This window comes from Rhipicephalus sanguineus, chromosome 8 (assembly GCF_013339695.2).
Source record: "Rhipicephalus sanguineus isolate Rsan-2018 chromosome 8, BIME_Rsan_1.4, whole genome shotgun sequence".
In the NCBI taxonomy this organism is placed as follows: Eukaryota; Metazoa; Arthropoda; class Arachnida; order Ixodida; family Ixodidae; genus Rhipicephalus; species Rhipicephalus sanguineus.
Window position 1 is genome coordinate 14,190,006 of NC_051183.1, and position 27,687 is coordinate 14,217,692.

General features: G+C 44.3%; 2 protein-coding genes across 2 annotated transcripts in view; both read right to left on the bottom strand.

The window, feature by feature from the left end:
• Positions 1–27,687, bottom strand: part of LOC119401424 (venom metalloproteinase antarease-like TtrivMP_A) — a 179,457-nt gene that overhangs the window by 17,319 nt on the left and 134,451 nt on the right. The window lies entirely within an intron of this gene.
• Positions 3,019–26,751, bottom strand: LOC119401422 (venom metalloproteinase antarease-like TtrivMP_A). Its single transcript, XM_037668209.2, has 14 exons — positions 26,657–26,751; positions 25,678–25,847; positions 24,226–24,318; positions 22,759–22,882; positions 21,769–21,840; positions 19,565–19,704; positions 18,135–18,206; positions 10,828–10,952; positions 10,396–10,445; positions 9,176–9,284; positions 8,966–9,097; positions 6,155–6,305; positions 5,291–5,389; positions 3,019–3,133 (listed from the first exon to the last, which is right to left on the bottom strand). The coding sequence occupies exons 1-14, from the start codon at positions 26,703–26,705 to the stop codon at positions 3,089–3,091; spliced, it is 1,431 nt and encodes a 476-aa protein (XP_037524137.1). The 5' UTR covers positions 26,706–26,751; the 3' UTR covers positions 3,019–3,088.

Here is a 27,687-nt window from a genome sequence, read left to right on the forward strand (position 1 = left end):
ATGCTCTTAAAGAGCCATTTGCAGAAATATAGTTCATAATTTACACTGATAATATGCTGTTTGTGCCTCTGCAGTGACACAAGCTGCACATTGTGTCGACGTGTCCTGCAGATGTTTTTCTTGAAATACTGTAAGCTCCAAACGGGGTCTTTCCCTTCGAGGGGCAGGTTCAGTCATTTCGCGCCAAACATCGAACCGCACTGTCCGGACTGCGGAGAGGCGTATTGCTCATTACCTCATATGCTCTGGCAATGTCCTGCGTTACATGACGCAGAGTTCGACAAAGAAGAGGACTGGGAGGAAGCCCTTAACAGCGGAGACCTCTTAGTTCAACTTTGGGCTGTCCAGACGGCCTGCGAAAGGGGGAAGGCCACGGTCTTCCAGTCCCTACGTGGGAGCGGCCCGCGACTGCTACGGATTCCCCCTAAAAGGGGGCGTTGCAACGCAGTTCCTCAGGACCTGAATAAAGTTCTCTGTCTGTCTGTCTGTCTGTCTGTCTGTCTGCCTGCCTGCCTGCCTGCCTGCCTGCCTGCCTGCCTGCCTGCCTGTCTGTCTGTCTGTCTGTCTGTCTGTCTGTCTGTCTGTCTGTCTGTCTGTCTGTCTGTCTGTAAGCGGCAAACACTTATTGTCAGCCAGTAAATGCTTCAATGCGCTTTGAATAACGCCGTTTATGGAAGATGGACGTTTCCTATGACCATGTCATACGGGCGTTTAAAAAGCCATCTAATCGATAGTCCGTTGACTGAAAGGAAGTTCGAGCAGCTGTTCGCGTGGTTTAGAAGGCCGCTGAGTTGGTAGTCTATGGGTTTGCCGAACACCCTGCAACTCCATTGACACGCCGAAGGCCTTTAAGCAGCGAAAGCGAAGCACATCGACATTCGACCCTGTCGAGGCCTCTCCTCTAGACTCAAGAACAGCAGTCACCATTCTGGGCCTCAGACATTTCCATCCGTGACGTCTACGGACATGTTCATCACTGAATCCACAGATATGTATCGCCAGTCCGACTAGGCTTGTACATGTAGCGAGCACTTACACTGCTGTTCTTCGTAACTTGTGTGAGGTCATCTTCGGTGAACCTTTCGCGGCCATTCCGGCGCGGCATTCTAGCATCTGTCGATGGCCCTGCTCGTGTCGGCCACACAGACGCCGTCCGTGCAGTGGTCGGTACTCGTTATTCGTCATTCTGCGGAGAAGGTTGGTACCCACTAGACATCTGTAACCCATTATGTACACATTCTATGTGTTGCGGCTGATAACAATGAAGAATTATGGCTGAGCCTTTTGTAATGGGTTGGAAGCATTCAAAGACCGACTCGTTGCGCAATTCACATTGTGTGACGCCTGGTTGTTATTGTACTCTTCTACGACGCCATATGACATATGTTAACACGATTCCTTGCCTGACAAGACGCCTGCGGAGGGTATTTTTTGAAGGAAATTCGAGCACCAGCTTGCCTCTGTAGTAAAATACTCAACCGCCACGCAACAAGACTCGGGTTGAAATCCCATGCGATCACGTAATGTTTTTTTTCTGATTTCATTTTGTTTTCATTTCGCGCGATAGCGCTTGTGGACACCGGTGGTGGCGGCGGCGGCGGCGGTTAACCATGGCGCCAAAATCGGCTGTTGTGATCTCATAACAGCCTTCGCTAAAACGCCAGGCCTGCATGAAACGCGCAGCACAGTCCAGCGAAAGCTGCAAGAGCGGCCTTTCTAGAGTCCATTGTAAACTGCCTTGGGGAAACTATTACAAGTACACTTACAAGGCACCCGCTATGCTATAAATGATCATAAATATTGTGAAGCAGGGAAGCACCCACTACGCCATTAATCATTCTGCGGCGAATCGAGGTGCCCGCTGCACATCTGTAAGGCATTATGGGCACTTTGTTGATGGTGGCTCATGACGCTGAAAAATTATGGCTGAGCCCTTTGTAATGGGTTGGAAGCATTTTGTTGATGCTGTGGCTCATGATGATGAAGAATTATGGCTGAACCCTTTGTAATGAGTTGGAAGCATTAAACGACACACTCGTTACGCAATTCGCATTGTGTGACATCTGGTTGTTACTTTACTCTTCTGCCACGCTATATTACATATGTTAACGCGTCCCTTACAAAAATGGGTTTAGACAGTCTATAGACTGTCTACATGCATTTTTGTATGGGGCGATTCCTTGCCCGACATGACGCCTGTATAGGGGCTATTTGCGAAGGAGTTTCATGCACCGCCGTGGTTACGTGGTAGAATAATCGACTGCCACGCAGGTGGCCCGGCATCAAACCAAGTTTGGTCCTGAATATTTTTTTCTGATTTCATTTTTTCTCATTTTGCGTGGTAGCGGTTACGAGCACCGGCGGCGGCGGCGGCGACGGCGGATAACTACGCCACCAAAATCGGCTGTTGTTGGGACCTTATAACAGCGTTCGCGGTAAAATTGAGCATGTGGAGGCCCAACTGACCAGCTCGGGCCTGGAAGGACTAAAGTTCTGTATAAGCCTGTTGAAGTGGTCAACCAATACCAGTGGTGTCCTGTACCCGGCCGATTCAAGCTGTTTTTCCAGCAGCCATTCCCGGCAGTCGCATATCTGGATCTGTGTCGTACTGTGTTGTACAAAAGAGAGCTCCAACCAATCAAATAAAAAATCTCCTTCCTTGAATAAGTAAAAATTTCATATATATACAAGTACCTAGTAGTTAATTTAAAGTTCAATCTGACCTACCATCAAGTCTGCCTACGCCCAATGCGAGCGTCAACTGTGCGCTATTTAGATCACCTGAAAGTCCACCTTAAACACGCTTCAGCTAATTTAAGTAAGCTCACATTAATACGCCCAAAAGTGGAGCATGCCTCAGTCAACTGCATCTGGAGTTCAAGAAAACCACGCCTAGTTCAAGTCAGATTGAGTCGGGGAAGCAAGACAGTGTTTTGAGGAACAAGTACATGGTGTAACTGAAACACAAGTGCAAGTGATATCCGCAGAGGAACGAATGACATAGTAACAAGATTTGAGTATACCGGAATCAGTTTATTGTGTAAGTCAGTTCCTTCTTCTCCTCGTTATATTGAAGAGTTATTCATTCTCAGTGGAACCATTCATGCTTCCCACAAACTCCTCTCTTGCACGTCTGGAAGAAACGCAAAATAAAAATTGCTGTATCAGTTAGCGTAAGTCTTTAGGGGACACTCAACTCGTTTGTTTTCGTCGTAGCTAACTTCTTTTCTGGTATTATTAGTCTAGGCATAATATTCAAGCAATAATTATTCTCCACCGGAGCCAGGACGCGCTGTGCTCCTAAAATGGCGACAATTGAAACGTAGGCTTTCGTAGTTTCTCTTTGCGATTGTTTTCTATTGCGATGGCAGTTTTATGGACAATGCAGGCGCACTTTGGCCGTGGCCGTCGGCATCGCCGTCATGTTCCGGGTGAAGTCGAAAACAAAAAATTGGCAGCGTATCTGCGTGCTTCGCTGCAAATGTCGTCGAAAGGCGATAGTCTTCTCCGGTCGTACTACACGAGACCTCCTCTTCTACGTTGAACCGCCACATCTGCCTCATAGCGTCGCATTTTCAGCGCAGCCTAAGAAACACTATCACTTTCAGCGCAGCCGAAGAAACATTAGGGTCTTTAGAATTACTTATCTAGGTATTTTCTAGTAAAGGAACACACCACCTAATACTTACGTATTCATTTTGCGCCTCAAAGATGCGCAATGTTTACTTTTTGATCTACAGTGTTCACAAGTATGAACGGCCGTACCAGTTCAAGATGGCTGGGCTGTAAGCAAGTGGTTCAACTTTGGCCGGGCGGCTGAATCGGGTGACAGACAGACAAACAGAAAGACAGATCAAAACTTCTGCGTTTAAGTTCCCCAAGAAAGACTATCGTCTTTAATAACATCGCTCCACGCGTCGTGTGTTCGAGGTGTGAGTAGAAGTGTGCGACAGGCGCCGAAAATAGCGGCTCAAGTAGAGAAGAAACGGTCCCTGAAAGGCACGTGGAAGGGCTCCATCGGGACGGGGCGCTGCAATGCTCCCGCAGGAAATGCACATTTTGACCTGTTCGGCAAGGCCACCCGCGGTCACGCGCGCCATGTCACTGGAGGGGACCAGCAGGAGGCTCACACCTTCGTGCGTGTTGTGCTGTCATTTCAACGTTTGTGTTGAAACCACGGACAGCACGAAGTTCGCCTCACTTGCTGCAGCGTGTACGTTTCCTAGCGCCAATGTTTCGTAGCGTTACTCCAGGTCGCATGCTGAAGGAGGGGGCTCCCAGCCTTACTTCTTATAGCATTCTCCCTTACCGCGATACTGGCTTCTTTTGCGCTAATGTGACGGTGAACTCAGCACCCAAAGCGTCAAATACCGGTTAAACTTCTTATTTAACGAACTAGAAACCAGAAAAAAACCTAACACTCGCAGTTCAATGATAGCTGCGAAACACACATTCCACTCGTCGAAATCTGACTTACGTATCTCTGGCGTGTCGCCTACTTATTAATGAGGCGCGGTATATTCCCGCCTAATCGCTTGGGCCCGCATACGTTCGTGATTCTACAAACACTATCCTCGTCGTGCAAACAGTCACGTTTGCATGGCGAGGTTAGTGTTTGTACAAGAAGTCTTCGGCAATGTTTTGATACATCATCGCGCCGGATGACAGCCCATGCTGGTTTCGTGCGGAAAATGTCGGGGACGCTGTTTATATTCCCACTCACGGCGGCCGCATTTAGAGGGGGGAGGGGTGAAATGAAACAATCGCCTTGTACCTAGACTGCTGAATAGGATAAAGAAACCTGGGTGGTTAAATTAATCCGCAGTCCCCCACCACAGCGTGCCTCGCAGTGGTATCGCACTTTCGGCGCGTGAAACCCTCTAAATAATTATATTATGTGGCGCCGACTTGTCTCCTTAGGCTGTAGTAGTTTTAGAAATGCTTGAGCGACCGTGCTTTCTTAGCCCCTTGTGACGTTCTCTCAGTGCAATTGACTAGGCGTACGCCAATCCACTCAGCCACGAGCGCCTTCTCACAGATTTTCCACTTTGCATCAAATTTCTTCGTTCTTGCTTATTCGTCCAACACAGTGTGCTCCCTCTGTCAATCCTCACCGTGGTTTTCAAGTTGGACCCGCTTGCCAAATGGCTGCAACCCCGCGGCAGAAGTTAGCTGTTCCGAAACGCATTGAGATAGCAGCACATGACCACAACAGTTAACGCGTTTATTGCAAAAAGAAAATGCAGCCACGTGTCTTGTGTACTCAAGATGTCGAGGACAAAGCACGCACCTTTCCAGGCGTGCACTCCATACCATCCAACATGTCGTACGTCTTGCAGTTTACGAAAGAGCCAGCATCAGAACAACACTTGATTTTACAGTTAAGAGTCTGTAAGATGATAAATATGCTTAGTCAAATATTTCTCAGAAGGCGTATATCGCAAGGGATCCGTGCATTTTTCCCGTGCGTCAACGAAAACTTATGTGCCACAAAAATGTAGTAAACACTGCAACTCACCACCGGTCCACTAAAAATTAGAGGGATTATACGGGCGGCAAAGACCAGTTAATGTCGTGCACAAAACGCCAACCGCATGCGATGAGCCAGACATGTCATCTGCCCGCCTAACTTTCTGCCTCCCCTTCGCGGGCTTGACTTTTCTTGGCTAGCGCCACACTGGAGCATATAAGGATTGGCCACCCTGGTGCAGTACTTGGCCACTACCTCCCATATAAATGCACGTACTTTATGGCGCATTAATGTACGACATCTAGTCCATGTTTGGCCCAATGGCTTCCGAACTGAAACTCACTGTTATTTGTCAAAAACCGCTGGTTTCTTGAAGAACTACGCCTGCTACACATTTGTCCCTCTAATAGCGAGCTCATAGACCAATACAAACCCTGAACAACATTTAGCTCAAATTATTAACTTCATGCTTTATTTTCTTAACTGACTATTGTTGTAAAGGCAAGCTTTAAATATATTCGTGCCTCTCCGACTTTGCAAAATCGAGCAAACCGTACAAGATTAAAAGAGCACTCGTAACAACGTACAAAAGCGCTAGTGACAACGCGGACCAAGCCAAGCCTTTACCCCTTATTCATACGCATATACCATAAAAATGTGAATTGTAGTTTTAGACAAACTAACCTTCCTCGCTTTTACTTTCTTTCCTCTTGCCTCTCTCGTGAACACCCTTTTGCAGAAATAATCCGCTCGAACTGTCTGGCCTGGAACTCTCTTTTGGTGAGTCAAATAGTTCTTTTCACTTACAACCTTGATGCAGTCGCTCGGGAGGTTGCTGGTGAAAAAAAATATGGCCAGCGTTAGAACTCTAACCAATGGCATCAAGCTAGATAATGAATTAAGAACGCGTTCATTTTGTTGACCCATTTGGAAATCTTACGGAAATAATTGTGTGGTGTCGGGAAGCATTTTAACACTGAGAAAATTTCAGAGGTGAATAGTTCGCATAGCTTATAGGAACGTTCCCGTAAATATTTATTGAAAGCAAAAATTTTGGTCACATGAGATATCTAGCTGCAGCTTAGTGCGATATTCTTACAGAGGTCGTGTCGAAAAGTGTTGTAGTGCACCGGTGCACGGATGAGTACCGCCCTCTCTTGTTTTCAGTAACCTTGTGTTTCTGTGCCGGTCCACGTGAAGCTGTGTTCGAAATTAAAGTTAACGGCACTTACTCGCCGTCTTCCTGTACACGGTTTTTATGTGCAATGCACCTAAGACCGAAGGCGAACTTTGTCCATCCGTGGTCACGCAGTTCCAAGCGAAACAGCCACCGAGTTTCGCCGCTAGGCTGAGAGAGGGTGCCACCATCCCATTATCGGAAAGTTTCTGAGGGTTTCGACGCTACGGGCGCTTCCACGCAGCCATCTTTTTTTCCTATGATAAGATTGATTTAATTGAAGTAGACAAGGCAGGGTCAACTTAACAAATAGTGTTTTTTTTCTTCTTCATTTTGTCGAACGTGGTGACGCACATGTCATCGGGTTTTAAAGGGGCACTCATAGAATATATCCATCTATCCAATAGGAAGGCGCCGGCTGGCGGAGGGTCTTCCCCGCCATGGATGCCTCTGAGGAGGCTCGCCGAAAATGAAAGCACGCGCTCGCCCCAGAACGACAGTGCCGACAAAGAGCGGATCCCGCCTTCAGGTCAAAGCGAGCATATATAAGCACAAGAGAAACACAGACAGGGCCTGCATTGCACTACCCCTGCATTCACTTTGCTCTGGAGCTGCCCAACATTTCTTATGGTGCTCCTCTTGACACAATTGTCAATCGTACTACGTCGCTTACGATGCTGATTTCTTTTGGCAAAATGCATGTTATCCCGTTCTAACCACTGTCTGTGCAACAATGTGAGGTCTAAATACGTTAGAAATCAGTTACAAAGAGGGCCGACGAAGTAATTTGGAGCACAAATAGGAGCCTCATATACACGTAACATTTTCAATGTATGACCCTTACAAAGGTCAATTTTGTCACGTCATTATTGCGAAGACGCCGATAAGTTCGCGTTAAATTTATCAAACTTACGTGGAAGTCGTGTACTTACGTATGGATGCGTCGAATAAAGGCTCACAGCTGAACGAAATAGGCCTGTAGTTGATTTTAGTACACGTCTCCTGTCAACCTGATTGATGTAGCCTATTTCTAAACACTCATTATTGGTTCGAATTCACCGTACAAGTTAGCGTAGTGAAGGAAAGAAACTTGAGCGAGTTTATAGCGATTTATCATGCAAGAAGGTAAGGCGTAAAATCACGGGCGCCAGAGAATAGAACCAATAGTTATCCCCTTTGTCGCGCCCCATACACCGCGAAGAACCGGAAATGCGCGAAACAAGTACAGCTCCTTGGTTCAACCTACAAAGTTAGTCGTTGCCCATGGCGCGCTAAATGTCTCGAAGTCTGCCGTTTGTGTCATATCCGCCATGAACGAAAGAATGGGAACTTAGACACAAAAGAAAGGGAATGTTGGACACAATTTTAATAAAAAGCAACAGAGAATGAAGCCAAGGAACGTATAGGTAACGTTATTTGTAGTCTAACTGTATTGCAATAATTATGGTGCATATGTGAAGAAACTGAAGTGGCGGAAAAGAAAACTTGCCGCCTGCAGCGACCGAACATACAACTTTCGGATAACGTGTCCGATGCTCCACCAATCCACCTTTTTCATTTTCCTTTGCTGCCCTCTGTCGTTTTGGTAGGGTTTTTATAAGGGCCGGGACAATCGTTATTGCCAGAACGAAAGCCCCCCTGATATCAAGAGGCATATCGCGACTTTACTGCTGGGGGAAGGGCGCACACACAGTGGCATCGTGAAAGACAGATCGAGCTACGGCGGCGGTCGTCCTTCTATCCATTTTATCGGGAATTCCTGTGCATGTGAACCCGACAGTGCTAGCCAGCGCCGCTTGTAGCCATGGCGACGACAATGGAACTTTTTTTCTCTATTTCTCTTCTTTCTCTCTAGTTTTTTTCTTTCTTTACACAACCTTAATAAAAACCGACAGGTCCTGACCCCAAGGAAAACATTCGCCATTGAGGATTGTAGAAAAAATACTACAGAAATCTCCGATGTTACATTTTGTGGCAGCTGCAAGCGGCTTGAGTAAGACTTCATGATAACAATGCTTAACCCAGAAAATTGTACAAATGCTATTCTTCTAGCTACCATCAACTGTGCACTTGTCCCGGTGGCATTGCTACCTCTGGACAAAATCTCAGCTACACCGTGCCCTAGCGTTACAAAAATCCAGAAAAGCCCGCGGAGAAATATTCGCTTCAAACAATCTGAAAAGCATCCAACTCACCAGCTCGATTATTACTGTTTCTGTGATGAATTATATCGCCTAAATTAATATGTTGCACCGTGAACTTTAGACTTTAGTGAAGACGCATAAATTCATTTGTGAAGGCATTGACTTCCCACTTACGTTACTCTTCGTGTTATGGCCTTCTGGCTGCATGGAGAAAGTTTGTATTTTCTTAATCCCCCGTCAACATAACTCATAAGATATCCCATGGACCATGGACACTCTGGCGTTTCATCGTGGTCGGACCCAAGCCTGCGTTTGTAGAAAGATGAACGCAAACTTTGAATAGCGTGCTGCGTTGATCGTTTTGGTGGATTGAAATATACTTACGAGTGTGCCAGTTCGTGGGCCATTGTGTTGACACCACTGTATGACAAGGCAATATCCTCACCTTCCCCTACTGCGCTTGGAGTACACACTCCCCCTAAAGCGGCTTGCCCTAAAAAAAGTTATGGTGGTCTTGCAAAATCTCAACATGTGGGGAATACAGTTGTTGCGCATTACCGTTATTTGTAAAAATAGGTATTTATTAGCAGGCTTGTTGGTCCTATCGCTAAAATATAGTGTATTTTAAAGCATAACGCTTCAGGAACGCTGCTGGTTACGTAATACCGTTCAGCCACAAGTTAATACGAAACATAAAATGTGCTACAACCTGTACATTAAGCCAGTTCAGCACCTCAGGGCAATATTAAGGTCCATCAAACGGCGCCTTTTTTTTTTTTTTTACAAAGGTCGCGTTAGGCTTCTGTCAGCTGTTTTATCATGTTGTAAATTCATAAGTTAGGAAATATTCTCTAAAAATGTCCTCTCTAGCAGCCCATCGCTTAACTATAAGGACATCTAAGTGCCATTTTTATGCATCAGGCACATTCACTGACCATCTATATGGCCATTGCTCACACGCGCCTCACTACGTGTCATTGAGCATGAACATAAACCACCAAGACGGTGCTGAGCCCGCTCATGTGGTAGAATAGATCACGTAGTGCCCTGAATGATCATTTACCCATCTGTTGATTGAAATGCACATTATAGCTTACCACACTGTGTTTTATGCCTTCACGTAGTCAATCTATGTATAATACCTTGGAAAAAATTGCACTGCAGAAGACGTGTAACATCCTGCACAATTAATCGTTCCTGACTGGAAGCGCTAGGCGCGAATCTTGTCCACATAACGTGCGGGTCTGTGGAGCGGCCCAAATAGAATTTGGAGATTTACCGTCATCAACACGACATATTTTTGATTTTGTATAATTTCGTGTAATTCACCCCTCTCTTGAAATCTCGGTATTTTTTTAGAGTGGCGAGCCAACATTTAAAAAGACTACTTTATATTAATTCACCTTAAACGGAAGGTATTTGAATGGTAGCTAAGCGTGAGCCCATCAACCAGCCATGCATCGGTTAGCATAATACCATTAGCGTATCTGGTGTTGTAGTGCGTAGATTATAACCCATGGTCGTAATCATATCGTCAACAAGGAACGCCAAAAACAAGATACAGCTACAAATTATGGTCACGTCACTGACTAGGCTACACTCACCTTTAAGGCTGCGGTCAAGTTTTCCTTTTTGAATGTCGGTCATGTCAAACCTGTAAGCAAATTATCAATTTCCTATTAATATTGCGAAAGAATTGGCATGTGCAGAATCATGGATCAGTCTTGGCCAGGGCTGTTTTCTGCTCACTCTAAGTGAAGGAGCAACTATATACAACGTTTCAGTAAATTTTGCTGAGGTCGAGGGCTGGGCATAGTTGAATAATGGATTTTCCAACACAGACGAGACAGCGGTGTGTTTGGTCTGTGTTTCATACGACGGCGCGGTACGCAAGTGTGTGGCGCAATGTGTGTGTGTTTCCCTCTTGCATCTCGTATGTGTTGAGGAGTCGAATATGATTTCAGCCAACTGCTCATCTTAATTGCCAGCCGACGATAATGACTATACGCCGAATAGCGTGGGTCCCGTTTACTTACCCTGTCAAAAGGAACACCACGTCAGGTTTTCCTGGTACCTTTCCTTGATTGTAGTACCTTCGCAATCCGTACAGCATTTTTTCGGCGTCAATGGTACTTCCGTCACTACTGGCGAAGTCATGATTCTGTTTAGAATATTAATAAAAAGTTTGCAGTTGCACTCACCGTAAAAGATGTACCAAGGGCGGAGCAGTGATTCGCCTGCCCTTCAGCGACGCTAGCATTTACGGGCAGGCGCGCGCTCACGTTTCAAATGTGCAGCTTGCTCGGCGTCCATGCCGAGAAAGGAAACCTTAATTTATGACGTAGTGGCGCCCTCTCTCGTCCTTGTTTCCTTCCTCCTCACCCTCACATCACTCCTTCTCAGGCTCATCTCCCTTTCCCACCCCTTGCTATACTCTACTATACATGGCTGTGCTATACATGACTGTGCTATGCAGGGCGTTGTCTGCGTGGTGCCAAACATGGCTATGGTTTACCCTCTCCCCTCCTCCTCACCCTCACATCCCGCTGCCGTACCCGCATTATACCATACTATACGTAGCTATGCTATATATGGTTTTGCCTGCGGGACGCCACACATTGCTATGCTATGGTTTACGCTCTTCATTCCTCCTTCCCGTCCTCCTCCCTCTCGCTTCTCTCCCGCCCGCTTGCTATACTTTACTATACATGGCTATGCTATATATGGTTTTTCCTGCATGACACCATACATGGCTATGCTATACTTTACTCTCTCCCCTCCTCATTTCCCTCCTACTCACCTCGATTCTTTTTCCCGCACCCTTACTAGACCATACTATACACGGCTGTGCTATACACGGTTTGGCCTGCGTGATCCATAGGTGACTGTTCTATGCTTTACGTTCTCCCTTCCTCCTTTTCCTCATCGTCACTCTCAGTTTCCTTTCTCGGCCCTTTGCTATGCTTTACTATACAAGGCTATGCTATAAACGACTACCCTATACCTGGTTTTGTCTCCGTGACACGAAGTGACATGAGACAAAGACGACAGCATGCGATGGCAGCATACGACACCATACGACAGTCCGGGCCCCTAAAGTGCTCCGTACTTAAAATGCATCTCTTTTGGAAGCTCAAAGGTGAGCGCAACAATTCAGGCTTGCTGGTTCATGGTAAATTGCCTTTCGGTACAGCGCAGGCAAAGCAACAGGGTGGCTACTTGGGCTGATTGGTACTGCATTCTAAAAGGAAAATACGCTCTTTGTGCGCAAAACGTTTCAGAAAAGAAGACAAAAAGGACAGAGCGCACACTTACAACCAGTTTATTGCTCAGATGGCGCGAAAATATATATGCTCATGAGGGCGAGGAGATGACACACAGAGAAAGGGAAAGTGATGGCGCACGTGCAAAAACATCTCATTCACATCTCGAAATCATATTTCTACTAAGAATATACTCGTATTCATTCTCCAACAAGTTGATAGACGGGGCGCTTACACACTCAGTTCCTGCCTTGCGAATCAAAAAAGCTTCGTGAATTTCACGTGCCTTCTTGTCCCTGTATCTTGCCATTACCTGGCAATCATCAAACACGGGGGTGCACCCACGCTTGGCACAGTGACTTGCCAAGTGACTGCCCACTGATCCGCGCATCAAATTTGCGTGCTCCCTGAGGCGATCGTTCAGACAACGCCCCGTCTGACCGATGTAGCGTCGACCACATGATAAAGAAATGCAATACACAACTGCTATAATACATTCTACAAATATTTTTGCATGCTTCTTATTACACTCAACACTTGAAGAGCCTTCGGAGTTCACTCTTTTACATAGGGATCCAAGCGATCTTGCCGTGAAAACAACCTTCACCCCTGCTTTTTCCACAATTCTTTTTAGGCAGTGCGAAACTTTGTGCACATAAGGAATGGCAGAAACTTTCAGCTTAGGCTCGTCGTGAGTTGCGTGTTTTGCATTCTTTCCGTGCAGAAAGGAGTGCGCTCTGTCCTTTGTGTCTTCTTTTCTGAAACGTTTTGCGCACAAAGAGTGTATTTTCCTTTTAGAACGCAGGAAAAGAAGACGAAAAAATACGAGGTGACAAACGGACTCCAGTGCTAAAACACTTCATCCCTTCAACTATTGTCCTCGTCTTTTCCGACTCTATGCTACAAGCTCTTTTAAGCTGAAAGATAACTATAACTACTTGGCAAGCATGTTTTAAATATGCACGTGTTGCCACTCTTTTTTTGTGATCTTATCTTTTGTACGACACGCTGCAAAGTTGCGCTACAACAACCGTCATGGTAGCACACCGGCTGTATAATTTTGCTGATGGGCTAAAAGTTCGTTCTACGCTCAATCGCGGCCGTCCGGGCTACATTTTATTGAGGTAGATATACTAAAATTGTTGTCATCGTTATCAGCCTATGTCAGCCACATAGTGAAGACCCTCTCCTTTTTGGTTATCTGTCCTACGCATTACGAGGCCTGCTCAGGTTCATTTCTTCTCCTAACTACACTATCGGCTACCCCCGTTTCTTTTCGTTTCTGCGGTTTTCCGATGTAGTACATGTAAACCTATCATAATCCGTTATATTTTACGATGCGTAGTACTTAATTTTTGTTTACTTTAATTGCTCTCCTGTACGTTTCTGTCTTATATGTTAACACTCAGTGAATGCCAGTCGTATCTTTGCAGTCGACTCTCTCTCTCTCTCTCTCTCTCCGTATATATATATATATATATATATATATATATATATATATATATATATATATATATATATATATATATATATATATATATATATATATATATATATATATATATATATATATATATATATATATATATATATATATACATGGGCTTCACGAAGTGTTCACTAAGTTCACGAAGTGCCCGCAAGATGGTGCAGCGAGGGACTAGGGCGCGGCCGGGAGCGACTAAAAAGCCACCAAAACATGCCCGCGTTGCCAGACCACTTTTTGGTGCTGTCCCTAGGAAATTCCAAGCGAGATGTACCTAGCCTAGTCCCGTGGCTCTACGTGCGTGCGAGACGTTGACCATGCGATTTAACCATGGAAATGCAGGTGGCTTGATTTAATGGGCGCACGAATTAAGGTGCATACTTGCTGCTTTCTTTGGGAAAGGCCACTTTTTGACGAAGGGGCACGCAGTTCGCAAGGAGGGGGAATCAGTTTTGTTTCAGCTCAATGAGATCACTGGCATAGCCGCACAGCTAGTGCATTAGGTTTCATTTTTGTGTTAACCTTGCTGGCGTATCGAGCGCATTAGTTTACGAAGCTGGTTCTTTTTGGACGACGAAGTTTGAGACATGATCGGAACAGTATAGCGTGCTATATATTCATATGAGCTGCTGTTTGGGCCTTGTTTTGTGGTTCCAGAAAAGCCCGCTTTTCCCAAAAGGTGCCTTAGAAAAACCTTTAGCTCCAATATTCCGTGATAGTCACCGAATAATCAATATTATTGCTTGTTTTAAACAAATGCTTGTGGCGATCGAGCCACCACGCAAACGAGCGTCACGCCGAAGCCGGCCTCCCTGCTTGGAGCACAGTATATGTGTGTACTAGGCGCAGCGATGCTTATTTTCTCATCAGATCAGTAGAGTTTTCGGTACCTACCGAACACATCATGGTGATGGATCTAGGCCATCCTCAACCGATATATGTGTCGCATATGCATGCATGGCTCCCATCGCATGCGTGCGGTATTAAGCCGATATAACACGTACCAATGTGAATTACTTTTTTTTCCTAGCTGTTCTTTATGAAATATTTTTTTTCATTGCTGTGCTTTTCACATATATCCTATCATATCAGTGAAAAGGAGAAGCCGGTGCTATACAGAAGCACCAACATCTCCTAAATATCATATAATAAAAAAAACTATTTGTTTACGCCAGGAAAATCAATGCTCCTCACCACATAACGCTTCGCTGAACCGACCAATGTGTTACGAATGCACACTGTCGACTAAGTGTATATACAGTAAAACTCGCATACATCGGAATCAAAGGGCATCGCTAAATAGTTCGATATACCCGTAATTAAAAATGCATAAAGTGCCTGTCTGAAGTATAGTTGGTACCAACTGAGTATGTGCAGCACAACGAAACGAAGACAGGAGAAGACACATAAACGACATAGCCAGTCTATGTCGTTCATGTGTCTTCTCCTGTCTTCGTTTCGTTGTGCTGCACATACTCAGTATATATCAATAAATATCCATGCGTCTCGGACTGTCCCTCGAGACAATTGTTCGTTCTAAAGCTGCTGTGAAGCCGTTAAAGTTTTCATATTACTTATTTTTCATCAACCTGCTCGTGTGAAAAGTGTACGTATCGGACCAGGCAACACTTTGCGCCACTGAAGCAACCTGGCGATACATCTTTCCGGCAAATTGCAGCCACAGGTAGCAAGCTTCACAGCGTGGCATTTAGTTTTCGTCGCATTACACGCCTGTGTAGCGGTAAAACTTACAAAGCAATTTCTTCATTGTGGAGCGCAAAGAAATCTGTGCTGCGCACGCCGCCCATATTTTGACTCGTACCCTGCTTTTTTACGCCATGGTTGCACTGCCCCTTGGATTCAATGCACTATATATTTACATTATATATACGTGCTACAAGATGACAGATTCACTATAGTCAGCTTTATGGCATAGCAGTTGTGTTATGCCACAAAGCATGTACTTAGAAGAAGTGGGCGTTGGGCGAGTTGGTATTGCATTCCAGATTGCATTTTGCGCGAAAAACACGAACACGAAAGGAAGGACTACGTGACGAGCGCAGTCTCGTCTCGTAGTCCTTCCTTTTGTGCTCGTGGTTTTCGCGCAAAATGCAATCTGGAAAGCATGTACAGTGCATCGACGATTCGTTGTTCAGCGAAGCCCACCAGCAGGGAAATCGTAACTGCCACATACGTTACCTGACGCTTTGTCTTCTTTAATTACAAAAAAGGCGCCCACGCAGTCTCCAGTCACCGTACGAGCACCCAAACGTCTAATAAATGCGCAAGTGCATAGCAAAGGTTTCTTCAATTCTTCTACCTGCCACGCGAACGAATTAGCAGCAACCCTACATTAGAGAACAGACCAAGCCACTTCTTGAAATAGCTTGGAATAGTGTCATGGAGAAACTTAATTATGCCAACAGAGATTATTACAAGATATTAATGAATCAGGTGGCCTGGAGCGTAATCGCATAGTGAACTTGCTGCACAATTGCGAGGCGCCACCACGGATGTCTACTTCAAACGCCAGCTGCTACATTTCAGGTCAAATAATAAATGCGCAGATGATGGATTTCTTAGCGCTGCTGATAGTCTTAACAATCTGCATAAATTCAAGCGAACACGCCCTAGGTAACATAAAGCAGGGCATACACAGACATTTTAACGCAACGCACGCTCTCGAGTGCATCAAGTTTCACCGCACTTGACGACCGTCGGACACATCGGATTCGAAGGGGATCGCGAAATAATTCGATATATCCATTATTACAAATAGAAAATACGCCTGTAAGCTTTCATATTCACACGTCTCGGACAGTCTTATGGGATGACTGCATGATTCCTTTAAGTTGCTTCGGAGCCGTAAATGTTTTATCAACCACTTTGCGGCGGCGAACCCTTCTCGGCCACGAAGGGCTAGAGCTTCACAGCATGACGTTTAGTTTTCTTCGCATAACGCCACTGTGCAGCGGTGAAGCTTAACAAGGCAAATCCCTCATTCTGGAGCGCACTGAATTATACCACGTGCTTACATCGGAACACCACTGATACCTTGAAGAGTGAACTTGTTGGCTAGTTGGTTCAACGTAACTTAAAGGAGCAGCGCGAAAGACAGGAACAGAAAAGGTACACATACACCCACACGTAGTGCAGTATGTGTGGTTGTATGTGTGCATTTTCTGTTCCTGTCTTTCGCGCTTCATCCAAACTGACAGCAGAGTCGATTGCGTCGTAATTGAGGCTGCTGGTAGTCTTAGCAATCTCAGTCACTTCTAAGCGAACACTCGCGAGGTAACACAACAAAGCATGACACAGATACACAACATCTTTAAAGAAGACACGCCATCAAGTGCCTCTAACTTCAAGTTTCAACTCGGCCTCTCGTTGCTCTCGTCAACTTGACTAGGGAATTTGTGGGTACACCACGGCGCTAGTTTTGCTCGGCAGCACAAGGTAGCCAACATGAAACATGCTTACACCGCTAACATAGGGCGATGTTTAGGTGGCTTTTAAGTCTCGTGCGGCGCGGCCACGGTGGGCGAGGCTTATCATGGCCATCACGGCCCTTTTGTGACAATGCGTTCTCGCTGCTGGGTTCCCATTCAAGGGACTGCTAGCACGAGGTTAGCATTCGCTCGTTGGAGGGCCAGCAATGTCTGAAAGTTTAATCTGTTGTGCTCCGGTGCGGTGGTTCTGCTCTACGTTCTGATACACGCACCAGCATTTCGAGTACCTTTGGATCACGTTGAAGAACGTAATGACTGCGCTTAAGTTCTCGCACACACGCCGGGGTGTTGCGTGACGCTGAATGTGATACATTGAGGTGACCTTATAGCCACCATTTAAGAGTACCAGTACGATAGATCGTTGCGTTTCTTACATCATTTGCGAGCCATATTATGGTCTGCGACCTCAAATGGTCTGCCTACGGGAGCCGTTTGTCTTAAACACCACCATTCTCTTTGCGACTTGTCGTGGTCACTGAGTCTCTGAGACCGTGCCGCAGCAGGCTCATGTTTGCTATAATTCATATTGCTCCTAAGGCTGCCAGCTGTATTTCGTATAACGTCCGAATTTTCTGGTATCACTGTTTCGTAGCGCTTGCGGTGAAACTGTGACTTTCTCAGTTGATTACAGAGCAATGAAGCTGATACATTTGCCAGTAGATTCACTAAAGGGCCGCTTACGTACCGACAGAGTTATGCCAACACTATAATCCTAGAAGAACAGCGAAGCAAGGCTCCACAAATGATGACTGCAAGCAAATCTAAATAGCGTTTAAATAGGGTAGCGATAGTTGAATTATTGATAGCCTTCCTATGAAGGCAATAAGTGATAAGCATATGCGATGTCACCTAATGAAAACTGAAATTGTAGCTTACCAAACTGCACACCCCTTGCGATTATGAACGCTAATTTAGCGTTTGCTAATTGCTTGAATTATTGGAAATCGTTGCCGCCTTTAACAATACGCGGCAGCATGCACGATACTGCAGGCTAGTACTAATATGCGAGGTAACGTCAATATACTGCGCATAGACACAAAATCCGCAAGAACTTCCTTTAACGGGAAAACATCCAAGCTTCTTACTTTTGTCCTCGTCACTCCTACAAGAATGAACTTTATCTTGGGGCTGGCCATTTCCAAATATCTTAAGTTAACCTAAAAGAAAACGCAAGTTCAAGAGCCCTTTCAGATTATCAAGCAACAACAGTAAAAAAAGTTTGGGAAATTGCTACGGTACAACTAGAAATTGGTTATTACTACAAGTCATTCTAGGGTTATTGTGCTGAGATGGATGAAAAGTTGCAAAAAATAGTGACGACTTTATAAATTTTGCGCAACGGCTCTTTGCTCCATCTGATGTGCTGAAACTGTTCCTGCCTATTAGCAGTGGCAATGCCACCATTCCTTGCCTAATTTTTAGGTGCATAACTATTGCTCTGCATAATTTCAACGAAGCCAGTCATATATGGCTGGCACGTTTTCATCGCCATAACGCTGAATTCAACAAAATAACTTTTGACGTTCACTGTGCTAATCCTCCATTGTTCTCCTTCCGATGATTCCATCAAAGAATTGAAGGATGCAGTGTAAAATCTTAATGCGCTTTAAGGTCTTCACCGATTGAAGAGTCATTTACATTTGGCAAGACTTATTTCGCCATAAGGGCGAACTATAACGCGTTGTAAAGTTCTTTCCTTGCTACAAATGCGACGTTTCGTAAAGATCAAACTTGCTAGCTAATTTCGCACAATGCGGAATGTCGGGTAACCACACGCAGGAACAAGGTCGCCTGTTAGAGTAATTCCCCACGCGTTTAAAAAAGTGTGCAGCTAATTAGGGCCGCAGAGAAAGCTATTGAAACAAAGTAAATGCTGACTGACTGACATGCGAGAAAGATAACGCATTATATAAAAGCTAAATGGATAAGGGTGGGACGAGCTGCTACAGGCAAGCAATGGTCGCGTCACTGTTATACAGAATGGTTGCTGAAGCTATGCTTTTGTTCAGCGGCATATGCTGTCCTTGCGTTTTGAAGCATTAGCTCTTAAAATATTTGCTCACATTGTCATTACCAGGGTATTGTTTAAACTGTTTTCATATCGCCGTATGCGACAGAAGTTGTACAGTTATCGCCCGATCGTCCAGAATTCTATTTTCGAGTCACCCGAATCGGTACCTAAGATTTTCGAAGGGAAATAATTTAACAAATAAGCGAATAAGTGCCATTAAAATTTGTCACGAAATGTTATTTTAGCTTCGATGTTCCTTTTTTAAAGGTATGTGAATCATTTCCATGGGATGCTTTCTGCACCTTTGATTCGCGAATAAAACATTGCTCGTGGCGATTTGGGTCATCAGATTTGTCTTCTTTCTACCCAGCAGTCAATCCCTGAACAAAATGCTAGTAATTATCTGTTTGTTTTGACATTTCTTTGAAACACGCTTTCTGCACAGCCTGGCAAAATGCGCCAGAGCGGTCAAGTCCGAAATGTTTAGTAAACTGTAAAACTCACCGCATTTGTCATAACTGCCATGTAAGATATTAATGCTTCATTTCCTTGGAAATCTTGTTGGTGCGCTTTATCAGAAATAACGTGAACTTCTACAGTAAACGTTTTCATGCCCGACACTGGCTCATGTACTGTACGGGGAGCTGTAAATATCAACCAGCTGTTAATGTTTAGGACACGCTAATTTATAATTAAGTATTATGCTGTGCAAGAGCTGATATTAGGCTTTGAAACAACCTCGACACGTGTATAGAGGCTACAGCCAATATGAGATCTACCGCTTTTTATTAGGTGAATTTATTCGTTCGTTTTAACATATAACCACGTGGTACACATGGTCACGAGTTTCTAGAAGAAATAGATGCTACGACATGAAAAAATCGGCAGATCCCACGCAGTGTGGGAATCGATGTAATGCGAAGTAGCCAGCAAACAGCCTCATACATCGTCTTGTTTGTCATTGAGGCTAATGAAGTCATTCATGTCGTGACATCTAGTTCGCTATATATCGCGGGATTGTCATACATGCATGCGTGTACAATTTGGTATATGCCATGCTAATGAAACGTATATTCTGCTACATGTGTACGATGCGTGATCTGGCATTTATGTTCGTCACGCACTCATGCCACGCCATACCAATTTGGGTACATATCCAGTTAACAAAACGACCGCGAGTGCACCGTGAGCGTGGCGTGTAAATCATACCCTACGTGACATGCATTTCATGATTCTCGTGTTACCCCCTGTTATTAATTTCGTCACACAGTCACGTAAAGCAATACAAATTTTGGTGTATATGAAGCTAACGAAACGGCCGCCAGCGCACCGTGTTGTGTTGATTGAGAGTGTGCATCACCCGTGGCTATCTACCCGCATAACATGAACTGCGTATGCGGGTATGTGCCACGAGTGACTGAGGGAAATGATTTCATGACGTACGCGTCAGGCGTTTTCCACTATGACCAGTGAATCGTGCTCGTCATCCACTGTCCCCCTGCTATGCCAATTTTGATATATTATAAGGTAAGGAGAATAGATAGATAGATAGATAGATAGATAGATAGATAGATAGATAGATAGATAGATAGATAGATAGATAGATAGATAGATAGATAGATAGATAGATAGATAGATAGATAGATAGATAGATAGATAGATAGATAGATAGATAGATAGATAGATAGATAGATAGATAGATTGAAACGGCCAGAGTGCCTGAGTTTCGCTAAGATATGCTTCGCATTAAAAAATCACAGCATATCCACGGAGTGAATGATGATGAGTGGGCGAAGCTGCGGAGGTTCATCGGTAAACCGTGAATCTTCCGTGAATTCTGCCCAGTACATCATCACCGACGTGAGATCGGGCGCGTTTATACTAAAGGTTCGATGAGTTATGACGACTTGCAGCGCACTTTAATTTTACATGTACGCTGTGAATTTTCATTGTTTAGAAAACCATTGCTTAGAAAACATCTGGCGTCTTTCGTTTAGCAGCTGGCGTCTTTTCGTTTTGCTTTAGAAACATCTGGCGTTCTTTCGTTTTGCTTTTACAAAACATCTGGCGTCTTTTGTTGGTTTATTTCATCAATCAACGGCGTTTTGAACAAAATTTTTATTGTTTAATCACGCACAGGAGAAATCTCAACAGGCACTACTACCTTGGAGGTAAAGAATGGCTGCTAATGGGAATGAGAGACAGAAGAAGTCGGCTTTTAGCCAACGCTGCGAATTTTTTATTGTTCAACAACGCACAGGAAAAATCTCCCACCGGCACCACCTTGCAGGTCAAAGCGTAAGACTGGTTACATACTACGCTACGAGGGACGAACGGGTGCCGCTATAAGGAGCTTCGCCCCTAAAACATTGCGAAACACAAGCCAGGAATGCGTCCCACCTTTGAAATACCAATTGTAATGTGACCTCAGTAAACATGCAGAAGTTAAAACTGGCACACCACGGCCTTAGAGTTGGTGAACTGTAGCGCAGGAAAGGAAACATTTGGCACAAGAAGAAGGTTGAAAGAAGAAAAAAAAGATAGCAATCTCGCCAAAGTAAACTACCCCATTATTTCGCTAATCGTGTGCACAAATACTGAGCGGAATTGCAGCACTTTATACGTGGGTGGTCATATGTCTGGCCTTGTGTGGTGGCATGCTAGAATAATTTTGTATAGAACAAAGCCAACTACGAATAAATACTTACCGTGCTGTTTCTTACTGTGGCCTTTGCTATGCCTTCCATTGTTACCCTTCTTCAGATATTGAGTCTTTGACGCTGCAGATAGATAGTATACATGCATGCTATACTGCGAGCTCCATCCTCGAAACATCACATTTGAAGGCATGCTTGTGCCGAATAATTACTCCGCAATAAGAACTCAATGTTCAGAATTGAATTTAAAAGTTCACTGTAATTAAGAGGACCTTATTGCAGCGTAACCAATTGCGGTACCGTGATGCTGAGCAGTTTCATGCGAGTATTATATGGCAAGACACGAACGCAATATATTTAGTCTGACTATATCAGTACGTGTACAATTGCTCCACCATTCCGAATGGTGGGGCCGATGTCGTCAGCTGCACAACTGAGGCCGCACGTTTTAGAGATATACTGATGTAGCCAAGGTGAATTTACTCATTCAGAGACGTCCATGATAGTACTGAGAACTGGCGGCTGTGGGTCGCTTTTGAGTGGTTAACCGAGAATATTACAGATCGTCGAAAACAAATTGTGACTAGAGCCAACGTTTAGACAAGAAGACGCGTTTCTTTGTTCCACCTCTCGGTACGTTGATTCTGACGACATTTCTTGTTCGACGATTTCTTCTCGCATTAAGCCTCAATCTATTCCAAAATCTTGTCTTCTTTGGATTTCTACAAGTATGTATACCCATTAAAACGCCACCTATAAGAGCATTCTTTGACGCTTGCCGCGTTTCTACCTAGCAAATGCTGTATGTAATGTGATCAATCCTCTAGTATGGTAGAAGAGCGGGCATCCATTCGTAACGTAATCTCTGCGTTTGCCTGTAGGCCAGTAGCTGCAGAGTATTTTCTTGTCCCTCAGTATGTACGCTGACTATGCGGTGTACTTTTGGTGGTAACTTGGCGGGGATGCGAAAGGGTGAAGCAAACGTGAGTGACGTGATATGCGCAGTTTCCTTGCTGATGAAATCGCAAATAAATATGTTACCAACGTCGATGAATCTTTCGTTGATATCAGGTATTTCGTATATCTTGTGCAGAATGTCGCCTTGCAATGAACGCTGAGCTTCCTGTAGAGGCTTAATTCTCAGGTTGTCGTTGACTATACCCTCCTGCACGAAAATGGGTAGCAGTAACTTGAATGCTAAATGAAGCGATAAACAAAACTGAGCGCAACAGTACACTGGTAGTTACAGTACGTATTGAAGGTTACAAAATTTTAGACAGATTGCAGAAGTCACAGTGGCTGATACAAATACATCCAGGCAGTATTGATTATCTCTGTATAACCAGGCTCTCTCGGACTGAGGTCAAATATTGGGTTTTAATAACTGGCCATTTCAGATACTTCTTAATTATGATAACACTAGAAAAGACATTCTTTTCGCAAATAAGGTATCTTGTTGTGCGAAATGCTCTAGGTTATAAAGATGAACTGCCAAAATTATAACTATGTCATCATTTCTGACGTCTCAAATAAATTTCTGCTTTGTTATCCGATGGCAAGTTCTTTCAGCTTTCGCTTTGTTTTTCAGGGTGCCTGATCGTGTGCTGGCGCATTGGGAAGCACGAAAACTTATCAGATTCAAGTTTGATCAACTTGGGAAATGAGCTACATTATCTGTTCGAGATATAAAAAATAATGTGTTGTTGAACAAGGGCTGTTTGCTATCTTATACCAGTGTCGCGTGATGCAGTGCAGATCGCAACTAAAGCTGACTGGCATCAACTTTCTCGGCAGTGCTTCGCTCCCTCCTGTAGCTTGATTAAAGGAGCCAATCACGATCACGAAATTTGATTCGCATTAGGTGTTATAACAACTGAAAACATAGCGTTTGCTAGAAGAAGACAGAGACCAGAAACAGCGCGCGGCACGAGGAGCTTCTTCTTTTGGCTGGAATAAACGGCAGCGTTGGGACGCGCTGCTCTAACTCTTCAGGCGTATTGTGCTTAAAATCCTGTTCACAGCAGAACGAAGTCTTCGGATTTGACATCAGGTACGATGGCGATCAGAAGTGACCGCGTGACACCGGTCTTAATTGCACATTATGGATTTGTTGTTGTGAATCCTTATGTTGTCACGGTCACAGATGTTTCGAGTAGCACGTATTATGGTAGGCGCGTTATGGGTGCAGATAGGTATAATAATAGGCAGTTTACTAATAGTGTACGCAAAGATTTGAGTTAGAGTGTGTCGCCACTGAGCACACGCCGTACGCTATCCTCCTGGGGACCACCGTTAAGTGACGAAAATACCACATCGTACCCAAGGAACGCTAACCCTGCGTATACGCTATTCTAAAGCTGCCTAATAAGAGAGAAAAAAGTGTTGTGTGAGTAGTCAGCAGTGCCCGGCTGCTTATGCTCCTTGACTCGGGCATGCTTGACCTTCCTGCACTAACATCCACTGAATGCGATCCTTCTAATAATGTGATTTTCAGAACAAGCAACTTACAACTTCTACTGTTCCATCAGTCTCCCGTACCATCACAGAGGATTGATAATGTGTGTCATGAAACAGGTTTTCTTGGATACGAGATGTGTTCACCTGTAAACAAATTTTATTTTTACGTTACAAAATACAGGAACGATTATTTTTATTATTTAAATCCTAGAGTGGATAATGGCTTTGGCACTCTGGTCTGCCGAGTTGTCCAGAAATAGGACAGATCGTAGTTTGCCGTGTGCTTGGGTACAGCATACCCGTATCTAGCACGTGTCATAGGAAAAACATGTTTTGGGACCTTTATCCCCTGCGCCGCTCATGAAGTTTGTTAGATGAAAAGTTGAAGCACGTATATAAGAGTCATCAAGCTCCTCGCACCTAACGGGCTGCAGTCACGAAATTTCAAGAGCCGGGAAGTGGATAAGGTTGGAGTGGCAGCGTGGGGGCGGGGGCACCAAAATTCTGAAGCTACATCGCGAAATTGAAAGGTTAAAGTTTTGCGCTCATTTAGGAATTCAGAAAGCCATTGTCAAGCAAGTTCCATGCGATAAGTCGTTCTAAATGCTATTGAAGACGCCACCTCTGCAACATTTATTTTTGAAGAGCTGGCTCGCTAGGTTCTTACGCTGGGGCAATGTCCCGCGCCGTAAGCGTAACCTTAGTTCCAGAGGCGACCGCTACAGGCGCAGCTTGCGCGAAAGAGAAGTATTCTTCCTCTTGTTCTTCGAGCGCCTTGATGATGCTATCAACGCACTAAAAACAGGATCTAGCATAGCGAACTGTAACATGCGCACGCTCGCGCGAAAACGAAGTCATCTTCCTCTTGTTCTTCGAGCGCCTTGATGACGGCATTAACGCAGGCAAAACCACATTTCCTATATTTCCTCGACCACACGTTCGGCCACAGCTGCAAGGTCTGCGACCGCTTGTGGTTCGGCAACAGCCTGACTACAATCACTACTATAACAACGTGTGACGTCTTACAGTAGAGGAATTGTACGGAGCATTCACGGTTTTCCCGATTTTATCCGAGCCAGCTCCTCAATCATAATTCACTTCGGGGATATGGCGTGATTTTTTATGTCTTGTTGGACTGCACAGAGCTTTTGTGGAACTCATTTTGCTTATACGTTGTTTCGCTGTTGTTTATTGGTCATGCAATATAAGGCTATTCTCCAGGCGCTTGCTTTCGCCGAACTACCAGGTGATCCCGCTATCAATTTATCGTACGTAGCCAGAAAGGTTAGGTATATGATGTGGCGAAGGATCCATCATTTAAGTACTGAGCGGTCCCTCAAAGTTACGAAACATTAGCGCCTAGTGAACACAAAAGTGCCTAGGTTAAATGTTTCGTTATGAGACCACGAATTATGTCTTTGGGTAAAAAGATGCTAACCTTTTTTTTTTCTTTCCATGTGGGAATTTTCAATATCTAAGTTAAAAGAAAAAATTTGAACTTACGTTTTCCATCTCATTTAATCTTTTACTGCTTGTAACAAAGACGAGGTTTTCCGCTAATACAGTGCTTTTCTCAAGATTCAGGGTTATCTTTTCTGTAAGCTGAAGTACCAAGCCTCCAGCAGTTCTACGCTCTTGCAATAAGCGTGGATAAGTATAGAATTCTTTTGCAGCTGCAAAAGAAATTTGCAACAAAAGAAAATGATCACTTGCACATCGGGACTTTTTTTTTTAGCTTGTCACTAGAAAATGTTACGATTAGATTAATTTACAGAGAAAATGATGTAACAGGGAGAGAAACACCATAGGTATCAAGTGTTGGGCGCTTCGAATGGTTGTATTTATAAAATAAAATAACTAAAATGTGAAGAAGTAAATGCCAGCACCGTCAATTTGTGCGCTTATTTCTCTCAAAGCTGTGCAACATCTCATAATTTTATTTCGTTCAGGCGTCCCAAGCGCCCTCATATTGCATAAAATGCATTTAACCATATTACGTGGAAATATACTGGCATTGATGTGACTGGCGATATCCAACGTCATTAAAGATTGCTAGCCGATGGCGATGCCTCCATTCGGTGACACGCTGATTATCGCATAAACAGTTCCTTCAATATACAGTCATGCTTTAGATAAAATTAGCTGCAGAGTATAATGCTTAGCATCGAAGTACAATGCTGTGTGTCATTGCCTATTTAAGCATCATTATAAAGAAATGCAGCCGGAACACTAAGACGTGGACATCCTACACATGAAAAAGGCAATTTCGTGCAGATCAACTAATTTTATACGCAAGCCTTAGAAGTAAGAAGAAAACATGTGCTAAGAACAGTACTCGCATCAACAAATTAACGCTATTGATTTAGATGGAATATCTTGCCAACCCCAACGTACATGACAGAAACGTACACGATTAAATATTTGTGCGCCTACCCGTACAATGCTTTATTAAGAAAATGTAGAACACGTTTTCATAACTCACCTGCATAACAGGGTACCATAGAACGCAAAAATACGATAAAAGCAAGCATCTTTTGCTCCGATTTCTGCACATCGGATGCTTGTGTACAACTTTAGACCGTGCATATATACCCACTCGATACTTTCACACCCTTTCATCACCTTACCTTCACTACACCGCCAAGAGACAAGAAGATTGATTGTCATGATTTTAAAGCTATAAGATTTTTCCTAGCTTCAGTGTTCTCAGGCCACCGGGGACTGCTGCCCGAGACGACGTTGCATTATTGACCATGAACTTTGGCTAAACTTACTTAACAGAAAGTGGGTACATGGCGCCGCGTCCATCTTCCTTCAAATCAGCACATTACCGTGCCATGTGCGCAGAGCACAGTGACATTTTGAGTGCTGAGAAAAGTGATGAAATGGGAGTGTGTTTCGTTTAGTCATACATCATATGAAGTATGTTTAAAGACCGTTTTCATTAAATAATGAACAAATCGAAGCAGCAATTATGTTTTATGATTGATCATCATGGTTCGCCTATAACAGTCGTGTAAAATATACTCTGAACGCGACTCGCACAAGCATTTTATTCACCCTTCAATAACGCTGCAAGTGGCTGCCGTTTTGCATCACTAGCTGGAGCTGACCACAAATGTGCATTTTTTATTCACATACCCTAAAGGCCCTTCACGGGCATTACATAGGGGGGGGGGTGTACAATGAACTTGGGGGAAGGTTACAGTGCAACAAATGTACACTCGTCAACAGCAGCATAAATGAAGCAGACGATACATAACACTAGCCTATTACACGATGTTACAAGATTTCAGAAATAGGGTTTAAAACAGATGATTAAACAATACTAAGCGAACTATTTTACATTTGTAGAAGTGCGTCGTGGTTTATTATAGACACAACATCGTGGGGTACATTATTCCAATCGCGGATGGCACACAACAGCGGCGAGTTGTTTAAGAGGTTAGTACGCGCATACCGAACTAAATGTTTGAAGGGGTGATAGCGCGGGAAAATTGATTGCAATGTGCC

Coding starts and splice junctions, on each gene's coding strand:
- LOC119401422 (XM_037668209.2), bottom strand. CDS start 26,705: ATGCTTGCTTTTATCGTATTTTTGCGTTCTATGGTACCCTGTTATGCA. Junction 9,285..10,395: donor ACTTGACCGCAGCCTTAAAG/GTGAGTGTAGCC, acceptor AACTTTTTTTAG/GGCAAGCCGCTTTAGGGGGA. Junction 6,306..8,965: donor GCCATAACACGAAGAGTAAC/GTAAGTGGGAAG, acceptor TTTTTTCACCAG/CAACCTCCCGAGCGACTGCA.